We start from the raw sequence: 23,158 nt of genomic DNA, 5'->3' as shown, positions 1-23,158 counted from the left end.
CTGACTCTCTGTCTCCATCTCTCTGTCTCTGACTCATTGTCTCTGTCTCCGACTCTGTTTCTCTGACTCTCTGTCTCCATCTCTCTGATTCTCTGTCTCTGACTCTCTGTCTCCATCTCTCTGTCTCTGACTCTCTGTCTCTGACTCTCTGTCTCTGACTCTTTGTCTCTGTCTCTGACTCTCTGTCTCTCTGCCTCTCTGTCTCTGACTCTCTGTCTCCGCCTCTCTGACTCTGACTATACCGACTGCTGTTCAGCATGTAGGGCCAGCTGTATCTGCTCATCTGACCCTGTGCCTCACAGGGGGATCTGAATAATAGAGCATCAGAATGGGAGAGAAGTCCAGGGAAGAGCAGCAGCTGAAGCGCTTCTCAGTGGGAAACCGAAAGGGCTGTGAAGGTCACACGTACAGGATATATTATACAGGAGGGGTCAGCCGCAGGTCATATCTGGCCCTACAGCCATATTCCCCCCAAATCAATAAGTCATTTGATTTATGTACCGACTAATAGTCCCGACTTGAATTATGCAAAAGGGAAATGTTAACGTGATAAGAGAAGAGATCACTATCTCTCCGACAGACCACAGTACGTCAGACTACAGGACAGTCATTCGGACGTGCTGGTGAGCAACACCGGCGCCGACCCAAGGAACTGTGCTCCTGTCACCCTTCCTGTTCACCCTCTACACACCTCTGACTTCTGCCACAACTCGAGCGGGTGCCACCTACAGAAGTTCTCAGACGACTCCTCCATTGTAAGTTACATCACTGAAGACAATAGAGTATAGAGGGCCTGGTGGAGAGCTTTGTGGGGTGGAGCGACCGCAACCACCTCCACTGGTACAGTTGACCTACTAACGATAGTTGTCTGTAGTAGCCAGCGTCCTCTTCTATGTTGCTGGCATGCTGGGGGGGGGGCTACATCAACTCAAGGGACACCAACAAACTGAACAAGCTGGTGAGGAAGACTAGCTCCGTGGTGGGAGTCGAGCTGGTCAGACTAGAGGTGGTGGCGAGAGGGGGATGAGAAGGAAGCTGGCTGCTATCCTGGAGAATCCCCACTCCAACCCCCTCTATGAGGAGCTACCCCCCCGACACTCAACTAACCGCCTCGGCCAGTCCTTCGTACCAGTGGCCATCAGGCTCCACAACAGTATTACGTATATCACGCCGTTATGTATACTGCACCTAACAAATAATGAAGGACCCTCACCACCCCAACAATAGCCTGTTCAAGCTGCTGCGGTCAGGCAAGCACCTCTGCACTATATGTCTTGTGTATGTATGTGACGAATAAACCTCTTGAATCTTGAATCTTGCACCTGTGTATACTGTATACTTTACTTACTCATAGTATATATCTAGTGTATTTACATTAGTATATAAGTCAAGTCAAGAGTTTTATTTGTCACGGCATACAAGTATACAATGAAATGCGGGTGGTCTTGCCCGCAACGATGTGCAAATACAGTGGTACAACATATAATAGAATCCAATAAAAAAACAACATTGTGCAATAAACAGGTAACAGGTAACATGGTGGGACATCTCGGTATCTGTACATAGTTATTTACAGAGCATATAGGACATGCTGGGTCCTTTGGTAGTGCTCAGCTACCGATGCTCAGGGTGATGGTGTTGGAGGTCTGACCCCCCACCCTGACCGCCTGGGGTCTTTCACTCAGAAAGTCCAGTACCCAGGCGCTCAGGGCGGAGCTCAGACCCAGCTCGAACAGCTTGTCCACCAGTCTGGTTGGGACTATGGTGTTGAACGCTGAGCTGTAGTCAATGAACAACAGTCTCACATAGCCCCCCTTATGACGGTCAAGGTGAGAGAGGGTGCTGTGCAGTACCTGGGAGACCGCGTCGTCAGTGTACCTGTTTGTCCTGTATGCAAATTGCATAGGGTCCAAACAGGTAACATAGTGGGACATCTCGGTATCTGTACATAGTTATTTACAGAGCATGTAGGACATGCTAGGTCCTTTGGTAGTGCAATACACTGTTACTGTTGCTATACTATTTTTAAAGTGACCTTTCCTTTGTGGCCATAAGTGTGGGCGTGTGCAGCATGAGTGTGTGCCTGCTCATGTTAAAGTGGCTGCTAGTGTGCGAGCGTGCACAGCGTGCGTGTTGTGTGTGTGCTCATGTGTGCTTGTGTGTGGAGAGTTCAGTGTTCTGTGGCACTCAGTGTTCATTGTTCAAGGCTCTGATGGCCTGGGGGAAGAAGCTGAGCCGAAGCCTCTCTGTCCTAGTAGCTGGGGTTCGCAGGCGTCTGCCTGACCTCAGCAGCTGGAACAGGCTGTTATTGGGGTGGTGAGGGTCTTTCATTATTCTGCAGGCTCTGGATTTGCACCTCTTGTTGTATAGAACCTGCAGGGGAGGTAGTGCAATACCCGTGGTACGCTCGGCTGAGCGCACCACTCTCTGTAGGGCCTTCTTGTTCTGTGCCGTGCTGTTTCCATACCAGGCAGTGATGTTTCCAGTCAAGATGCTCTCTACAGCTCCGGAGTAGAAGGACTGGTGTATCTTCCCCGATATTCTGAACTTCCTTAACTGTCTCAGTTGGTAGAGCCGCTGCTTCGCCTTTTTTACGACTGTGTCTATGTGTGTTGACCATGTCAGATCCTCTGAGATGTGGACCCCCAGGTACTTAAAGCTGCTCACCCTGTCCACGGTAGCCCCGTTTATCATCAGTGGTGTGTGTGTCTCCTGCTGTCCTCTCCTATAGTCCACGATCAGCTCCTTGGTTTTACCAATGTTCAGGAGCAGGCTGTTGTCCTGGCACCAGCGTTCCAGTACCTCAACCTCCTCCCGGTAGGCCTTCTCGTCGTTGTCCGAGATCAGCCCCACCACCACTGTGTCGTCTGCAAACTTCACTATGGAGTTGGAGCTGAACTTGGCCACACAATCGTGTGTGTAGAGTGAGTACAGCAGTAATAATATTTAGTGTTAATTGCAACCATATTTATTGTAATGTATAATATAACTGATAGGGCATACAGACCCTCATCTGCACCTTTGATCACACTGCCTACTTGCTGATATATGTATATTCAGAGTTAATTATATTGTTTACACTGCCCATTTAAACATTTCTACTGTACTATAATCGTATTGCCTGTACTTATGTCTTCTACTATTACCATGCCCATACCTGTACCCCTGCCCCCTCCCCCATACTGCTATGATGCCGGAATTTCCCCAAGGGGAACAATAAAGGAATTATATACTATATTATCACCGACATCCAAGATTGGGGATCCCCCTTTGAACGGCCAATCAGAGGTTTCTCTCCTCCAAGCCGCCTGTGGTGCTTTTTTCCTATTGCTAGGTTTTTAGTGAGTCGTTCCTTATCTTCATTGGGGAAAGTCTGGGAGCATTGCATAATGGATTTGATGGTGGGTTTTTTTGTTCTTGATTTATTGTGATGTTTCTTCTTGACTTGTTTGACATTACCTTGTAAATGGTAAATGGCTGCTTTTTTATATAGCGCTTTTATCCAAAGCGCTTTACAATTTGTTACTCACATTTTACCCATTCACACACACATTCACACACAGACGACGGCAGAGGCAACCATGCAAGGTGCCAACCTGCTCATCTGGAGCAATTAGGGGTTAAGTGTCTTGCTCAAGGACACATCAACACGCTGCCCGGGAGGAGCGGGAATCGAACCGGGAACCTCCGGATTGCCAGACGACTGCTCTACCCACACGAGCCACTGTTGCCCCGCAACCTTGTGATTTCTGGCTTTACAAATACATTTGATTTGATTTCATAAAGGAATATCTTATCTTAGTAGCTGAGACCCTACCTTCAGACAGTAGTAGCGGAGAGCCTACCTTCAGACAGTAGTAGTTGAGAGCCTACCTTCAGACAGTAGTAGTTGAGAGCAGACAGTAGTAGCTGAGAGCCTACCTTCAGACAGTAGTAGCGGAGAGCCTACCTTCAGACAGTAATAGAGGAGAGCCTACCTTCAGACAGTAGTAGTTGAGAGCCTACCTTCAGACAGTAGTAGCCGATGATGCAGCAGAAAGAGATGACCGTGTGTAATATAGCTAGTATGCGTAGCGTAGGCTCCATGTAGCCACTGCTCTCCTCCAGGACAAAGTGAACGGCGACAGGAATGGGTGGTTCCCCGCCGTCCTCCGCCAGGGGGTCCCACTGGACGCTGCCACCTGATTGGCTGCTGGTGTAGACCCTCTCCCTCTCCTCAACCACCGCTGAGGACGTGGAGACCTGAGGATGTGGGAGTTCATTGGTTAATTGTCATGGACACATGAACTTGGACAGGAAGTGCATACAAGTAGGCAGAATACAAATAGTGCAGGTAAAATACAATTTGTGTCGAGATATCAAGTCTGCCTGATGTCTCATTTAAATGCCTGAGCAAATTCATCATCATCATCATCATCTTCGTTTTTACGTCCCTATTTTCCCACTACAGTGAGGTTGGACAGGCGATGACTCCACGCCACTGGAGTCATCATTTTTGGTTTGTAGCTAGTTTTATACCTTGGATGCCCTTCCTTACAGGTAACCCCATTGTCGGTGAGGACCTATAGCCTTTATTGTTTATTGTTTATTGTTTAAAAAGGATCCCCATTAGCTGTCACCTAAGTGGCGAGCTAGTCTTCCTGGGGTCCACATAGAAAGACAACACAAAACACAAAACATAACAACATAAGATACATATGACAATCACAATTAACAATGATAATCTAAAAACAGTAAAACATTGTAGACATCATTATCTAAAAACATTGTAACATTGTCTAAAAACAGTAAAACATTGTAGACATCATTATCAACATCAGAATATTTTGCTCACATATTTAAGTTGTTATGGTTTGTAATCGACCCCAATCGCACAACACAAGACAGGTATGGTGGTTTGCCAAGAAACAGATATTTATTGTGAACAGGGAAAAAGGGCACTGTCCCTTTAAGGGAGAAAACACAAAACACTAGAATAACACAAGAGGGGAAGGTAAAGTGCCGTTAAGAGGCGGGCAGGAAAAGGGAACACTATGGGAAAGTAAGGGAACGCCTAAGGGATGGTTAAGGGAACGCCTTGGGACAGAGGAACTAGAGACTAGGTAAACAGGGACAAGGAGAACTAGGGAGAGAGGACTAGGGACTAGGAGAGCTAGGGATAGAGGACTAGGGACAAGGAACTAGCTGGAACTAGAAGGGGAGAACTTGGGACGGAGGGGACTGAGGCCCGCGGAGGCGGGCTGGGGAACAGGGAGGAACTGGGGACAGAGAACCGCGGAGGCGGGCTGGGGACAGGGAGGAACTGGGGACTGGTGGGAAAACATCTGGGCCGCTCTGCAGAACAGAGGAGAGGGTTAATATTCAAAGGGAACAAACAGAGCAGATGCAGAACAGTCCAAATAACAAAGTAACAAAGTAAATACTATCTTCGTGTGAACAAACACACAGTGGGAGATGAAATGTCCAAAATAATATCCACGAGAGAACAAAACAGAGTGGGAGATGAAATGTCCAAACAAATAACTAAGTGAGAACTAAAGGAGGCAATACGCTGGGAGAGTGACATCACAATCAAAACTCACCCAGGCGTATGCGTAAAGGTACAGGGACAGCAGCAGGAACGGGGGCAAGGGCACTACGCTGAGTGAGTGACATCACAATCAAAACTCACCCAGGCGTATGCGTAAAGGTAAGGGACAGCAGCGGGAACGGGGGCAAGGGCACTACGCTGAGTGAGTGACATCACAATCAAAACTCACCCAGGCGTATGCGTAAAGGTACAGGGACAGCAGCGGGAATGGGGGCAAAGGCACTACGCTGAGTGAGTGACATCACAATCAAAACTCACCCAGGCGTATGCGTAAAGGTAAGGGACAGCAGCGGGGCGAGGGCATCGCCACCGGGTGGCTGGCTGTCCGAGCCGAGGAACAGAGTGCTGGAACAGTGGCGGTGACGAGGGAGTCGTCCACCGGGTAGCCGACTGTCGGAGCCGAGGAACAGAGTGCTGGAACAGTGGCGGTGACGAGGGTGTCGTCCACCGGGTAGCCGCTGTCGGAGCCGAGGAACAGAGTGCGCGCCACACCTTGGTGTGCGCGTCGGAACAGTGGCGGTGGCGAGGGCGTCGTCCACCGGGTAGCCGCTGTCGGAGCCGAGGAACAGAGTGCGCGCCACACCTTGGTGTGCGCGTCGGAACAGTGGCGGTGGCGAGGGCGTCGTCCACCGGGTAGCCGCTGTCGGAGCCGAGGAACAGAGTGCGCGCCACACCTTGGTGTGCGCGTCGGAACAGTGGCGGTGGCGAGGGCGTCGTCCACCGGGTAGCCGCTGTCGGAGCCGAGGAACAGAGTGCGCGCCACACCTTGGTGTGCGCGTCGGAACCGAGAGACGCCTCGGGGTGCGTCTGCGAGGAGGAGTGTGCCAAGCACGAAGGTCTGGAAGATGCGCGTCGGCGCGCTGAGGTCTGGAGAGCGTGCCAAGCTCGAAGGTCTGGAAGATGCGCGTCTGTGCGCTGGTACGGAGGAGCGTGCCAAGCTCGAAGGTCTGGAAGATGCGCGTCTGTGCGCTGGTACGGAGGAGCGTGCCAAGCTCGAAGGTCTGGAAGATGCGCGTCTGAGCGCTGGTACGGAGGAGCGTGCCAAGCTCGAAGATCCTTGGAAGATGCGCGTTGCGCGCTGGAGACTGGAGAGCGTGCCAAGCTCGAGGGTTCTTGGAAGATGCGCATTGCGCGCTGGTCTGGAGAGCGTGCCAAGCTCGAGCGTCCTTGGAAGATGCGCGTTGCGCGCTGAGGACTGGAGAGCGTCTGCGCTGGTCTGGATGTGCGTCAGGACGAACAGCTGCGCGGGGGTCTGCAGTGGAACGCTGGGGTGCCTCCCGTGGAAGTACAGGGAGCGCAGACCAGTCTCCCCCACAGGCAACGGCGACAGCTGGCGAAGGCTGGAGCAAACATCTCGACGCCGGAGAAAGGAACAGCATAGGCAGACAGAGGATCTCCCGAAAGAGTCTAGATGTTTAGAGAATATGACTCGGCAAGTATACAACACGACCCCACGCCAAAACGAGGGGAAGCGCCCTGGTATTTAAAGCCCACAGGGGGACTAATTAGCCTGCCATCACAGGTGCGAGAGATAATAGAATATCAAACAGGTGTGGCCACTAAGGGTAAGGAACGAGAGGGTGGGGGCTAGAGAGAGTGAGTAGGGAATTCCTAACAGTAGGCTTAAAGAAGACAGAGAAAAGGTAGTGAGCAGCGGGCAAAACCTCACATAAGTAGTGCATTCTCAGGTGGTATTTGAAAGACACTTTACTATTCAATTTACTTATGTTCAGTGGGCAGTTATTCCAATGATTGATGGCACGATAAACAACAGTCCTCTTTAAAGCATTTGATTTTGGACGTGGTAACATAATCTGTCCATCATCAGCTGACCTAGTAAAATGAGAATGAACCTGACTGCACCTGACAATTTGTTTGTATAAGAAAACAGGTTGAGACGAAAAGACAGTGTTCCTGAAAAATGTAACTGTGTTGAAAACCAGCCTATTCTCTACCGTTAACCATGAGAGTTGCCGGTGCATAGTGATGGTGTTTGTTCTTATGGAACAATGTAAAACTAACCTTGCAGCTCTGTTCTGGGCAGTTTGCAATTTCTTTAGTTGACCTTTGGATGCAGAGGACCATACTGGTGCACAATAATCTAGGTGACATAAAATTTAAGATTTCGCCACCTGTCCCACAATATATGTAGGGACATAAGAAAGACATTTCCTCACCATGGAGATACCACTCCCCATCTTCTTCACTATGGTATCAATGTGTTCTGCCCATGACAGCTGGTTATCAATTATTATGCCCAGTAATTTTACTTTATTTACCTGTTCTATGGGTTCATCAGACACGTTCAAACTCATTTTTGGTATTGATGACAATTTATGACTCGAACCCAAGATAATTGATTTGGTTTTTGAGATGTTTAGTACCAACTTATTCCGTTTTATCCAATCAACCACCATATTTAACTCAGCTGATAAAACATTCCTACACACACAAGGCAGTGCAGTTTTCTTTTAGGGCTTTCTCCCTTAGCCTTTGCGTATCCCTACGCACACACACAAGGCAGAGATATGTTTTAAGCTGTAGACTGTTAAACTCGGCAGGTTGTCAATTCAAACAGAAGTTACAGAACCCAAGGCTGCTATGATGGCTTTCAAATGTAGATAGGCAAAGAAACAAAAAAACATCTCACTTAATTTAATTTAATTGCCCTCATTTCGGCGTTTCTCTCTTTTAATCCTCTCTCCCGCTGTGGTCCATGTCTCCCGTTCCGTATTTCAGAGCACATTCACCACATTCAAAAACAGGGACAGGCATATTATGCCACTAGCCAGGGTTTAGCCGAGCCGAGACACGACAGGGTTTGGCTAGCCCCAGCCAGGCTGAAATAGCTAAAGTAGAGAGACATGGCTGCTTCTAGACAGACAAGACACACACATCATGCAAGGTACCTTAGAGACCTAGTTTAGACTAGTATATATGTTATTCTGTTACCTTATAGACCTAGTTTAGACTAGTATATATGTTATTCTGTTACCTTAGAGACCTAGTTTAGACTAGTATATATGTTCTTCTGTTACCTTAGAGACCTAGTTTAGACTAGTATATATGTTCTTCTGTTACCTTATAGACCTAGTTTAGTCTAGTATATATGTTATTCTGTTACCTTATATACCTAGTTTAGACTAGTATATATGTTATTCTGTTACCTTATAGACCTAGTTTAGACTAGTATATATGTTCTTCTGTTACCTTATAGACCTAGTTTAGACTAGTATATATGTTATTCTGTTACCTTATAGACCTAGTTTAGACTAGTATATATGTTATTCTGTTACCTTATAGACCTAGTTTAGACTAGTATATATGTTCTTCTGTTACCTTAGAGACCTAGTTTAGACTAGTATATATGTTATTCTGTTACCTTATAGACCTAGTTTAGACTAGTATATATGTTCTTCTGTTACCTTAGAGACCTAGTTAGACTAGTATATATGTTCTTCTGTTACCTTAGAGACCTAGTTTAGACTAGTATATACTGTATGTTATTCTGTTACCTTATAGACCTAGTTTAGACTAGTATATAGGTTATTCTTTGACCTTATAGAAGTGGAGGATGAAGTTAATGGCGAAGGCTACCAACAGAGCCAGGCCTAATTTAGACTAGTTACCTTATAGAAGAGGAGGACGACGTTGATGGCGAAGGCTACCAATAGAGCCAGGCCTAGTTTAGACTAGTTATTTCATAGAAGAGGAGGATGACGTTGATGGCGAAGGCTACCAATAGAGCCAGGCCTAGTTTAGACTAGTTACCTTATAGAAGAGGAGGATGACTGTAACGGATCCCCGTATATTGAGTGGCTTATAAACGTACTGATGGTATAATCACTGTTTTATTTATCTTTTTACATCGTATTACATTCCTTTTTAAAACAATAACATTCTCACCGTAAGAGATATGGCCTCATACGGGTCCATTAAAATTTGTTGCGTATTCCTTCTCTCGCAATGCACTGTCAAACTGTCAACAAAAGCAAGTGACAGCGACCAAAAAACACTGTTGCCTCGCGACATGAATTTACATAAATTAAAGTCACACACACACAGGCTCCTATCAATTCTAATAAGAAAAAAGTACTGGATATTCATATTATATATAAATGTAAATGTAAATGTAAATATTCCTAAACACAAACATTACACAGGTAATTACTCAAAAGATAATAAACCATTCTTGGGGTTATTTACAATGACGTTGATGGCGAATGCTACCAATAGAGCCAGTTCTAGTTTAGACTAGTTAGTAGTTACCTTATAGAAGAGGAGGATGAAGTTGATGGCGAAGGCTACCAACAGAGCCAGCATCCTCATGTTGTAGAAGTTCCGAGCAAAGTAGTTCTGGGGAAGGAAGGAAAGCCAGACACTAGTTCAATACCTTTGATTCGAAATATTTAGAGGTAAAGATGAGCACTGGTTATCTGTGCAGGTTTTTGTGTTTGTGTGTGTGTGTTTGTGTTTGTGAGTGAGTGAGTGAGTGAGTGTGTGTCTGTGTGTGTGTGTGTGTGTGTGTGTGTGTGTGTGTGTGTGTGTGTGTGTGTGTGTGTGTGTGTGTGTGTGTGTGTGTGTGTGTGTGTGTGTGTGTATGTGTGTGTGTGTGTGTGTTTGCGTGCGTGCGTGCGTGCGTGTGTGTGTGTGTGTGTGTGTGTGTGTGTGTGTGTGTGTGTGTGTGTGTGTGTGTGTGTGTGTGTGTGTGTTTATGTGCCTGTGTATTAATCTGGAGCAAGGGAAAGCTCTAAAAGGTCAGAGGTTGAAACAGCAGAGGTACAGTACCAGTAGCTTCCTCTGGTAGGCCAGGATCTTCTTCCAGAAGGCAGACTCCTGGAGGTCTGGTTCATCAGACTTGGACGTGTGATGCAGACGGACTTTGGGCGTGGCCTTCTCTTTCTGCTGCTTCTGCTGCTTCCCTCCCTGTTCTCCCCTAAAACCACATCATGTTAATATATAACATTATAATAAACACACTGCTGCTTCTCTCCCTGTTCTCCCCTAAAACCACATCATGTAAATATATAACATTATAATAAACACACTGCTGCTTCTCTCCCCGTTCTCCCCTAAAACCACATCATGTAAATATATAACATTATAATAAACACACTGCTGCTTCTCTCCCCCTTCTCCACTAAAACCACATCATGTTAATATATAACATTATAATAAACACACTGCTGCTTCTCTCCCCGGTCTCCCCTAAAACCACATCATGTTAATATATAACATTATAATAAACACACTGCTGCTTCTCTCCCCCTTCTCCCCTAAAACCACATCATGTTAATATAACATTATAATAAACACACTGCTGCTTCTCTCCCCCTTCTCCCCTAAAACCACATCATGTTAATATATAACATTATAATAAACACACTGCTGCTTCTCTCCCCCTTCTCCCCTAAAACCACATCATGTTAATGTATAACATTATAATAAACACACTGCTGCTTCTCTCCCCCTTCTCCCCTAAAACCACATCATTGCATTGAAGTAAACATTTTAATTAAAATAAAAACACATTTTTCCATCACATTTCAGTGATATCTACCTTCACCCTAATATAATGGAACTAAATACATTAGAAAAACTCAACAGTAATGTCTCTTTCCAGAAGTCAGGACACAGTTACTGTACTCAAGATAATCCACAAACCTTGTTGTGAACAGTTTCGTTAAAGGAACACGCCAACTTTTGGGGAAATTAGCTTATTTGCCATCTACCCTGGAGTTAGACAAGCAGATTACATACATGTACCATTTTCTTCTCTGTGCATGCAGTAGGAGTAGGAAGACCTGCACCGTTAGCCTAGCTTAGCGGAAGTAGGTTACTCCAGCTAGCCAGAAAATCCCTGTTGTCTAAAACCAATGTGACTAGTAGCATCTGCTTAGAAAACTAAAATGTAATTTAAAATGTGTATTTCTCCACGTGGTAAATACACAGGTCACAACATGTTTAAAGGAACGAGTTGTATTTGAAGTGTATTTCGTGACTGTTGGGAACTAGGATAGCTGGAGTAACGTACTTGCAGTGAATGAGACTAAGCTAGGCTAACTGTGCGGCTGTTCCCTAACCCTAATGCATGCACAGAGAAGAAAAAGGAATCTGCTTGTCTAACTCCAGGGTAGATGGCAAATAAGCGAATTTCTCAAAAGGTTGGCGTGTCTCTTTAAAAACTATTATAGTGGGTGTAGTGTGGTGGAAAATAGCTCCCAATCAAACTGTTCACAACGAGGTCTGTGGAATCCAAGTGTAAGTGCTGTTACATGAATATACTATATTCATAATTAATTGATTAATGATTGATTTCTTATTTTCATGTATAAAGTAATAAATAGGTAAATAATGTGATGCATAAATAATTTGATGTAAAGCTAAATTCATTGGTCAACAGTTAAACGCGATAAGGCACAAAATCTCACAAGAGTATGTCACATTTATGAGCGGAAATGACAGAACTGGCACTCTCTGATGGACTTCAGGTGAGCAGGTATAAAAAAATGCTGCTCCACAAGATTTGAATTACATCCATGGACGTCTGGAGTCGAAGCAGACAGTCAAATGAATTTCCTTACGACAAGGACTCAAAAACCTCTTTTCTTGTCAAGCGGCCAACAAGGTATTTTATTTCTTTTGAGTAAATGCACTTTGTATCGTGCGCAAGCTAAGTGCCATTGTATTTATTATTATATTAATTGTATTTGCTTCAAACGATGTAGCCTGTTTAATTTGCTGATGCATTTTGTACCGTGTTCATTCCCTAAATATAGTTATCACGGTGTGAGGAGGGACGAGGAGGTGTGATGAGCCCAAAGATAACAAATGCCTGTTCATAAAGAACCAACCTGTGTCTGTGTTGTTGGGAAGAGAGCGACACCAAGTCCAGAGAGGGGACAGTGAAGAGAGCGACACCAAGTCAGTTAATTCCCACACGCCTCAAGGTGATCACCTCCGTATCGACTCGTCTGTCGACGTTTCCCGACAATCTCCCTGTTTTATCTCGTCATGTCTCTTATCTTTCACACTTTGCTTGGCATTTAGGCCAGTGGACGTCAAAGGCAGCACAGGAGATCAATGTGCTGCATGTGTCCTGCCCTCTTTGGCTTAGCCGGTTGACAGCTTAATCACTAACTGTGCTGCTCGGAGATAGAAGAGCTGATTGGATCCAATGGAAGATTCCAGCTTCCTAGAAGGACCGTCTACAGCTGAGCTCTTTCAGGATTCATTCATCTTCTTCCAAATATAATTCCATGACTTTTCCATGACAATTCCATGATATACAGTGCAATTTCCAAAACCAGAACATATTGATATTGGTGATGATTATTTCTCAGTCTAGCTGCCGTTTTGTGTGTGTGTGTGTGTTTTTGAGTGTGTCTTTTTTTCTTTTTCCATTGATGGGGATTTGATTGGCTGTTTTTAAATAAAGCGCGGCCGCAGGATTAATAATGTTAACGTTAGTTCGGCCAGAGAAACAAATATACTAATTAAAATGGTTGGACCTGCGAGATTTGTACTTTGTACTTTGTAGTTCTGCATTTTAAATGTAAGGAGTAAAAAGCATGTTTTTTTTAACGAAGTACAATTACTCAAGTACTTTACACCCCTGGTTGTACGTACTCTGCTTTCTCAGGCTCACACATGGTTTCCTCTGTGGGTTCCTTCTCTTCCTCAGAGTTCTTAGAAGACTGGAAGAGATAAAACACATAATTAGATAAATCATCACTCAGACAAGCTGCTACAGTATTTATCAGACAATAAGGGTGTCAGTCATGCTTGCAGAGACGACTAGTATGGTTTCTCTTAGGATGAGTCTCAGTTTGTATATTATGAAAATGAGCTACTGTATATTTCATACATATTATATATTTACCACATAAATACTGTAGTGGTTCATAGTATTCCTTTTTTTTTTTTCATACACCGTATAATTACCACAGAAATACTGTAGTGATTCACAGTATTCCTGTGGTTTTACTATAGTAATATGAATGTGTGAGTGAATGGGTTAATGTGAGGCATAAAATGTAAAGCTCTTTGGATAAAAGCTGCTATATAAATGCAGTCCATTTACCCCCTACCACCCTCTACAACCCTACCACCCTACAACCCAACCACCCTACAACTGTACCACCCTACCACCCTACAACCCAACCACCCTACAACCGTACCACCCTACAACCCTACAACCGTACAACCCTACAACCCTGCACCACCCTACAACCCTACAACCCTACCACCCTACAATCCTACCACCCTACCACCCTACAACCGTACCACCCTACAACCGTACAACCCTACCATCCTACAACCCTACCATCCTACAACCCTACCACCCTACAACCATACCACCCTACAACCGTACAACCCAACCACCCTACAACCCTACAACCGTACAACCCAACCACCCTACAACCCTACCACCCTACCACCCTACAACCATACCACCCTACAACCGTACAACCCAACCACCCTACAACCCTACCACCCTACAACCATACAACCCAACCACCCTACAACCCTACCACCCTACAACCGTACCACCCTACAACCGTACAACCCAACCACCCTACAACCCTACAACCATACCACCTTACAACCATTTTTAGCGCACATAAAGTCATAGGCGGAAACACGGAAACAGCTGTTTGACACTGGCGTAGATAACTTACCGGGGGGCAGAACTAGCGTACGTCAGTGGCCAATCAGATCGCAGAACGCGAACCCGGAAGTGGAAATCCGTTGGTAAAAGAATAGACGCAACCAGGCAGCCTCCACCCCCAAGCTCCACCCCCAAGCTCCACCCCCATGCTCCACCTCCAAGCTCCACCTCCAAGCTCCACCCCCAGGCTCCACCCCCAAGCTCCACCCCATGCTCCACCTCCAAGCTCCACCCCCATGCTCCACCTCCAAGCTCCACCTCCAAGCTCCACCCCCAGGCTCCACCCCCATGCTCCACCTCCAAGCTCCACCTCCAAGCTCCACCCCCAGCCCCCCCCCAAGCTCCACCCCCATGCTCCACCTCCAAGCTCCACCTCCAAGCTCCACCCCCAAGCTCCACCCCCAAGCTCCACCCCCATGCTCCACCTCCAAGCTCCACCCCCAAGCTCCACCTCTAGGCTACACCCCCAAGCTCCACCCCAAGCTCCACCCCCAGCACCTCCTGGTGGTCCCCAGGTCCAGGCTCAAAACAAGGGGTGATCAAGCCTTCGAGGTGACGGCACCAAGGCTCTGGAATGCTCTCCCCCTGGACCTGCGAACTGCCCCCTCAGAAAACTCTTTTAAAAAACAGCAAAAAAAATTCAGACAGGCTTTTGGTCATATTTAGGCACCCTTTTTGTCCTCACTGTTCCTATTGTTTTTAATTATTGACTGATGATTTTATGTAAATTATTTTTATTCTATTATTTTATTTGGTTCACTGTTTTTAACCCTTTCTGCGCCAAAAACGAGTTAACTCGTTATTGCCGTCCAATCGTTGAGTGCCAACAACGAGTCAACTCGTTGTTGTGATCGTTATTTCTTTTATTTGCTATTTCCATTCATAATTCATCCAGCAAGGCTCTGGGAAACTCTGGCACTCTGCCTGAGATCGCAATGGCCTGATACCACCGCCTGGTGGTATTCGGCCGATGTTGCACTTACTTTCTGCAGGCATGGCTCTGTGCGTCTGCAGCATGGCTCTGTGCGTCGGTGAATGTCGTCTGGGTGCAGTTATCTTGTAACGTGGATCCAGATGAACAGTCGAGTGCATTGAATCGCCTTCGAGACGCAAGAATCATTATGCTTTTGGAGTTTATGGCGTTGGCCAAACGGATATACGATCTAGCAGATGACAATCAAATAATTGGAATATTCTTTCTGCAGTCTCATCGGCCAGAGGTAAGAGCAATCTAAGGTTAATTCCAGCTTGATTGTCCATTTCTATCGCAATTAGATTGCAATCCATCTGATCAATGTATGCAGTTGTACTAACGAATGCCGTTATTGACAATCAATTAATCATAAACAACACCCCCCCCCATTTCCTGCATGCATGATGGAACATAATATATACCGATCATATGCATTTGAATTTTTAATTGTAGCGTGTATAGGGACGAAATGCCAATGGATCACGTATAATATGCGTTGCGGCCTATAACTAGCCTCCCAGGAATTACCCACACCACTCTAAAACTATACTTATATTCACCACGGTATAAAACGACAATGTATGAATGGGAAAAATAATACTTTCCCACATCTTGAATGATAGATACCCGATGTCGAATGGGCCATAGTATTGCAGATATAGCTATAATATTTAAATAGTTATAGCCCTGCAAACAAGGTGAGCGACTCCCACCGTTTACAGCGTTGGCAGTAGAGCTATAAGATGCTGATATTGCGTGGCAGATATTGTGTTAACTGCTGTCTGTTGTTGTTGTCATTTATTTCTGATTTTTGTTTTTGTTTTTATATACTAGCTGTAGTGTAAAGCACCCTGTGCATTCGTGCTGTGAAGGGTGCTATATAAATAAAGGTCATTCATTCATTCAAGCTCCACCCCCAGGCTCACCTGGTGCCTCTGTCGGAGCTCGGGAGGAGGGACAATAGCGGCAGCTGGGGAGGGGGTTGTGGGGGTCGTGGGGACAGGTGCGTTCAGCAGCTCGGTCAGGCTGGCGCCGGGGCTGTGGGCAGAGATCTTATACTGGCCCCCCTCCCTCCTCAGGTCCAGGCCAAAGATGTCCGACATCATCTCCGTCTCCTCCAGGTTGAGAGCCAGGTCGGACAGATCCTGCTCCGCTGAGGCCCGGTCCAGCAGGGGCCTCTTCTCCCCCGAGTCCTCCCCCTCATCCTGGGTGGGGTCTGGCATGGCCAGCAGCTCTGACACCTGGGGGGGAGGGAGGGAGGGAGGGAGGGAGAGAGAGAGAGAGAGAGAGAGAGAGAGAGAGAGAGAGAGAGAGAGAGAGAGAGAGAGAGAGAGAGAGAGAGAGAGAGAGAGAGAGAGACAGACAGACAGACAGACAGACAGACAGACAGACAGACAGACAGACAGACAGACAGACAGACAGACAGACAGACAGACAGACAGACAGACAGACAGACAGAGAGAGAGACAGACAGACAGTTAGTATTAGAGTATTAGTAGTTAGAGTAGTTATTAAGCTATAATAGTGTTGTCATTGACCCAGTATACTGTTGTTAACCTATGGGAGCTAGCATGGAGGGGGTGGTTCTGGGACTCCAGGACTAACTGTTGTTGAGGCTTCCCAAGGTGTCGTAGGCCTAACTTGAAGGGAGGTGCCCCCTTGATAACCCTGGTGGAATCTCACTGCCTATCTATCTACACCAGGGGTCTCAAACTCAAATTGGCTTGGGGCCACTGCTGGTATTGTCATCTCAGAGGAGGGCCACTTCCACATTCAAGTACTACTAACTACAAGAAAGCACAATATTATTTCTTTGTTATTTTTTTAATTATGTTTTTTTTTGTAGATATTTTTATTGTTTTTTTTACCGGGCAGTCCAGTAGAGAGAGAGAGGAAGTATGGGAGGATAGAGGGGGAAGACATTCGGCAAAGGTCGCCGGGTCCGGGAGTCGAACACGGGACGGCCGTGTTGCACCGCAGTGCTGTACGTGGTGCACCACCATGGCGCCCCTTTCTTTGTTATTTTAATAATCAAACGCCCACGGAGTATGCAGGGAATGCTCTAGCTTTGTCGCGTAGCTGATCGTAAAGGTTACCAGATAACTCGCCAATCCGCCCTGCCACTGTGTTCGGTGATAGGGAGATATTTTGGAACAAACTCTTTTTTTTCTGGACATAAAATGTCAGTGACTTTCAACATGCAATCCTTGAGAAACTGTCCTTCCGTGAAAGGCTTTCCTTCTTTTTGCGATTAAAATCATTGGCAAAAAAACGTAGTTTGAACAAGTTACCACCCCTCGTTCAGAGAGCTGGGAGCTCAGCTATCGGTGTGGTCTGTCTCGCTGTCAAAACTCATCTGGCTCCCCACCCGGGAGAATGACAGCTTAAAGGGGAGATGAAGCATTGAACAATGTGATCCTAGTTTGTTTGTTGTGTACCTTGTGTAAGACAGGGTCCTATAATCAAATGTGAAATCCTGCTTATTTGTCTGAAAAACCAAATATAATTTCCCTGTTTTCCCCATGAGCGCCGCCATTTTGTTGCTGACGTCACGGTGTTGGTTTGGTCTGGCTCCTGCTGGGTAGCTGCCTAGTAAACATGGAGTGTCAGTAAATGCAACGTTGCCTACCAGACAACGGGACCGCGGTGGTTCTTTTTGTATTGCTCCTGGCTGTTCAAACTAATTTTACCGTGTGAAAGAGAGGAAAGTTGGTTCATTTCCACAAACTACCAGTGAAGAAAACTGTGTTGTTCAACCACCGTCGCGGGGCATTTAGCTACCTGGCTACCTAGCTCCAGTTCAACCACCGTTGCGGGGCATTTAGCTACCTGGCTACCTAGCTCCAGTTCAACCACCGGCGCGGGGCATTTAGCTACCTGGCTACCTAGCCGCAGCCGGGATTCAAAGCCAACTAGCCGGCTAACCCAGCTCGCTAAATGCTGCATGTAGCTAGTTAGCTGAACTGGAGCTAGGTAGCCAGGTAGCTAAATGCCCCGCGACGGTGGTTGAACTGGAGCTAGGTAGCCAGGTAGCTAAATGCCCAGCGACAGTGATTGAACTGGAGCTAGGTAGCCAGGTAACTAAATGCCCCGCGACGGTGGTTGAACTGGAGCTAGGTAGCCAGGTAGCTACGGTGGTTGAACAACACTGTTTTCTTCACTGGTAGTTTGTGGAAATGAACCAACTTTCCTCTCTTTCACACGGTAAAATTAGTTTGAACAGCCAGGAGCAATACAAAAAGAACCACCGCGGTCCCGTTGTCTGGTAGGCAACGTTGCATTTACTGACACTCCATGTTTACTAGGCAGCTACCCAGCAGGAGCCAGACCCAGCAGGAGCCAGACCAAACCAACACTGTGACATCACCAAACAAAATGGCGGCGCCCATGTTGATAAATGCTTCAAAAAAGGACATAATAACAAATCGTTTTTTCTTAGAAACTGCTTATTTTTATAACGTGATTTTTTCTGTGGCTTATCTAAATACTAATTTGATGCTATGACTATGTTTATATCGCTATGCTTCATCTCCCCTTTAAAGTCTTAAAGTCTCTCTCTGTGTCGCGCGATGATTCTCTAACATTGTCCCCCTGGCAACAGCCGTCAATGGCTGACCCATATATACACGTATAATTACTAGCTCGTCGGCTATCTCTTCCTGAATGTTGATGTTATTATTTTCCTAACTCTGTGAGTGACCTTGGCTCTCTGACTCTTATCTCTCCCAAAGCAGACCCTGCTACAGAGAAAATGTCTTTATCTAAAGTGTAACACACACTAATATCTATAATGTGTGTAATCTATGTCAAATCGTTATTTATGGTCATGTTTTGTATTGCTTGTCTGTCTGAGACCAAGGACCACAATGGAAATAAGTCTTGACTTTTTTGTGTAGCATCCTTGAAGTTTTTATGGAATCTTGTATTTTTTTTTAAATGTCTAATCAAATCTAATCAAATCAAATCAAATAAACTAATATCTATATAAAAGTGTGTGCTGTCAGGTGATTAAAAAAAATTATCTAATTAATTACAGGATTTGTAATTAATTAATCTAATCGCATAACCATTTTATGCCTGATATTCTATATTCTATAATCATATTTCAAATTGCATTTGTCCGGATGGCAAAATTCAGTACTGTATCTACAAAACCTTCTGTTTAATCATCTTCCATTTATTCATTTGCTTAGATTTTTCAGGTCTGGTCAATTTTAGCATGGTGTTATTCACAGTCAAAGATAAATAAAATAAATACAAAATTGAATTGATATTCTCATTTGGTTCATTACAATTTACTCAAGCCTAGTAACAGACACAGTATTTCTGACACTGGGAATACATTCCCTGAGATCCATAGATGTCCCTAGAATCAGATACCAAGAACATGCAAATGCCCATTTAAAAAAAAAAGTCTGTAAATGTTTATTCTACGTTCTAATGGAATGAATGAGATTAAAATAAAATAAAAAAATACATTTATTTATTTTTTTATAAATTTTGAGCGATAATTGGCTGTGTAATTAATTAATCTAATTAACGCGATAAACTGACAGCCCTAATATAGATATTTACTTTACATATATGTTGTTATATCTATATAGATATTTACTTTGTTATAACCACATGAACACCAGTGATATCCTTCAGTATTCTAGCCTCTTACCAGTGTGTCTGACCCACCTTCATGGTCTTGGCTCCTTCCACCAGGCTTCCACCCAGGAACGTGTTGTAAAATATGCGACAGAAGCCTCTGGCCACGCTGAAGGACACGTGGACCAGCCCCACCAGGACAGACCAGTAGAAAGACACCAGTGTGGTCACCATGTCTTTTACGGTCATCTTCTTCAGCTTCTTCATCTGCTTCTTAAGGCTCTTCATGGAGAGCACCTGGGAGAACATGTTATTCGTACAAAATACATGATAAATACTGGTTCCAAATACACCATACCTATTGGTACCAAGTACAGTATACCTATTGGTACCAAGTACAGTATACCTATTGGTACCAAGTACAGTATACCTATTGGTACCAAATACAGTATACCTATTGGTACCAAGTACAGTATACATATTGGTACGAAGTACAGTATATATATTGGTACCAAGTACAGTATACATATTGGTACCAAGTACAGTATACATATTGGTACCAAGTACAGTATATATATTGGTAACAAATATAGTATAAATATTGGTACCAAATATAGTATACATATTGGTACCAAGTACAGTATACATATTGGTAACAAATATAGTATAAATATTGGTACCAAATATATACATATTGGTACCAAGTAAAGTATACATATTGGTACAAATTCAGTATACATATTGGTAACAAATATAGTATACATATTGGTACCAATTACAGTATACATACTGGTAGAACATTTTATATAGGTATTGATACCAAATATAGTATACATAATGATACAAAATATAGTATACATATTGGTATGAAATACAGTATTGATATACTATCGATACATTTATTTTATTTTATTTAACCAGGCAGGTCAATTACAGTAATAACAAATTCTTATTTTCAATGACGGCCTGGCGAGAAGAAAAAAGGTCCCCTCGAAGGGTAAAGGGACAAAAAAATAAAAGTATATATGTATTAGGGGTGTAACGGTACACAGAAGCCTCGGTTTTGGGGTCACGGTTCGGTACGAGTTCGGTACAACAGGAAAAAAATATTTATAATAATTATTATATATTTATAATTATTATTATAATTATAATTATTATTAAATAAAATTATTTTCTATTAAGTTATACTTAGTTCCACATAGGCTTGCAGAGGTAGTCAGTGATACCGGTGTCATTCTGTGTTCACGCATCCACTGAGTAAATTAATTGCCTACCGCCCCCACCCCCCACCGGTGTATGATTTTTAAGTTTCAGTTTCACTTCTAGAGTAGATTTAACTTCATGTGAAGCAGAGAAAGAAGACTCTAGAGAAGAGATGACATGTTACACAACAATGGCAGAGGATTTATCAATATTTTGGATTTAAACACCGCAGCAGCTCGACTGGAGAGGAGCTCAGATGATCAGTCTGGGAAAAGTATGTAGTGCGTTAGTCTTTTTTTTCTCGGATCAGCTGTGACAAAGTCTGCAGGAGAAAGTTGGTGTGGGTGTGTGCATGTGTGTGTGTCTTTCCATTGGTTAACATTACTGGGCTGAACATTTTCAGCCTATTGTAAGTGTGAGAGTGTGCGGTTGTTCATTTGTTCTGTCAAGCTTCAACGTTTTATTCATCATCTAAATTTGGCAATACAAGCTTGATATTCAACGTTAAAGATCAAAGTAAGCCAGTGTAAAGTCAAGTAAAGCTATTGAGCATTCATTTGTAAAATGTGCAACCCTAGTTACACCTATAGTGTCGTATGAGACGTATTCGTCGTATGGCTGGATGTACCGTACCGTGACGTCCGTACCGTGAAGTCGCGGGACGAATACACGTACCGTTACACCCCTAATATGTATACATATATATAGAAAAGAGACAGATGGTACATACATCACAGAGGTAAGGGAAATAATTAAAACACACATCAAACAACCAAATAAAATGACAAAGGGGCATACATGAAGAAGAACAGACATATTACAGTGAAAAGGCACTGGGTGACACTTGCAGGTGTGTGTAAACCACTCTGCGATAGAGTCCTTAGAAGTAGTGAGGGGGATCAATTTGTCCATTTTCAAAGTATTTTGCGTCTCGTTCCAACTGCTGGGAGCAGCAAATTGGAAGGAGGATTGACCAAAGTGTGTGCTAACATATTACACTATAGTATGTAATAGTGTAATCGTGTGTAATAGTGTAATAATATAATAGTATATGTAATAGTGTAATAGTGTGATATTGTAATGGTGTGTAATAGTGTGATAGCTGCCACCTGGAGAGTGACCTGAGTGCACCTATCTAGTTCATTCATTCTATCCACCGCTTCATCCATCCACCTCTCTCTCTCCCTCTCTCTCTTTCTCTCTCCCCCCCCTCCTTCCATCCATCCATCCCTCTCCCCCCTCCATCCCTCCCTCTCTCTCTCTCCCCCTCCCTCCCTCTCTCTCCCCCTCGCCCCCCACCCCCCCCCCCCCCCCCTCTCTCCCCCGCCCCTCCTTCAGCCCTACCTTCATCACCACCATGACGTTGTATCTGAGAGCGATCAGGGCCGTCCTGACCGTGGTCACGGAGAAGAAGCCCATCTCCGGGCTCTCCTCCTCGGGCTTCTCTCGCTCGCTCTCCTCCTTCACCGCAGAGCGCTCCCCGGCGTCAGACATCTGGGCGGCCAGCTGCATCTCGAAGATGGTGTCCTCGCAGAAGTTCACGAACAGCTCCATCTTCTCCTTCTCTCCTCCCTCGTTGACCACGTCGAAGATGAACTGACGCTTGGATTCTTTCACCTGGGAGGAGGAGGGAGGAGTTTGGTTTCATGGAATTCATATGAAATGTGAATTGTGTTACGAGGGACAATTTGAATTGCGGGGAGTTTTCCTTTTGTATTCATTTCATCACTTTTCTAGGAGCTAGTGTTTCTGGCAACACGTTAGTAATCCCAGTGGGTGTTACATGTTAACCCTTTCACTACCACACTACAGAAGGTTAACCCTTTACTATCACACTACAGACACTACCGTCTGTAGTGTGATAGTAAATGGTTAATCTTCTGTAGTGTGGCAGTGAAAGGGTTAACCTTCTGTATTGTCGCAGTGAAAGGGTTAACCGTTTGGTAGTGCAGCAGTGAAAGGGTTAAGTCTCAGGGCCAGGCCAGGGCTGTTATAATAGTTGTCCTGTGAGTGGCCACAGATCACAGATCAGCCTACAGATGTTGACATCCTCACATTATTCAATAACTTATTTTTCCACCTCTACTCCTTTCTCCTTTTCACCGCTTCATCTTCTGACCATTTC

The 23,158-nt window shown here is 44.8% G+C and overlaps 1 protein-coding gene across 1 annotated transcript in view; it reads right to left on the bottom strand.

Annotated features, from left to right (window-relative positions):
• Positions 1-23,158, bottom strand: part of ryr2a (ryanodine receptor 2a (cardiac)) — a gene marked incomplete at both ends in the record, with an annotated part of 432,832 nt that overhangs the window by 51,609 nt on the left and 358,065 nt on the right. Inside the window, 7 exon segments of the mRNA XM_084331016.1 lie at positions 4,006-4,242; positions 9,860-9,946; positions 10,379-10,526; positions 13,220-13,287; positions 16,161-16,475; positions 19,918-20,124; positions 22,378-22,650. Of these exon segments, the coding sequence (XP_084187142.1) occupies positions 4,006-4,242; positions 9,860-9,946; positions 10,379-10,526; positions 13,220-13,287; positions 16,161-16,475; positions 19,918-20,124; positions 22,378-22,650 (1,335 nt within the window).

Source organism: Notolepis coatsorum (assembly GCF_963971535.1).
Source record: "Notolepis coatsorum genome assembly, chromosome: 15".
In the NCBI taxonomy this organism is placed as follows: domain Eukaryota; kingdom Metazoa; phylum Chordata; class Actinopteri; order Aulopiformes; family Paralepididae; genus Notolepis; species Notolepis coatsorum.
The sequence above is the reverse complement of the archived record's forward strand: the minus strand, read 5'-3'. Positions and strand labels throughout refer to the sequence as shown.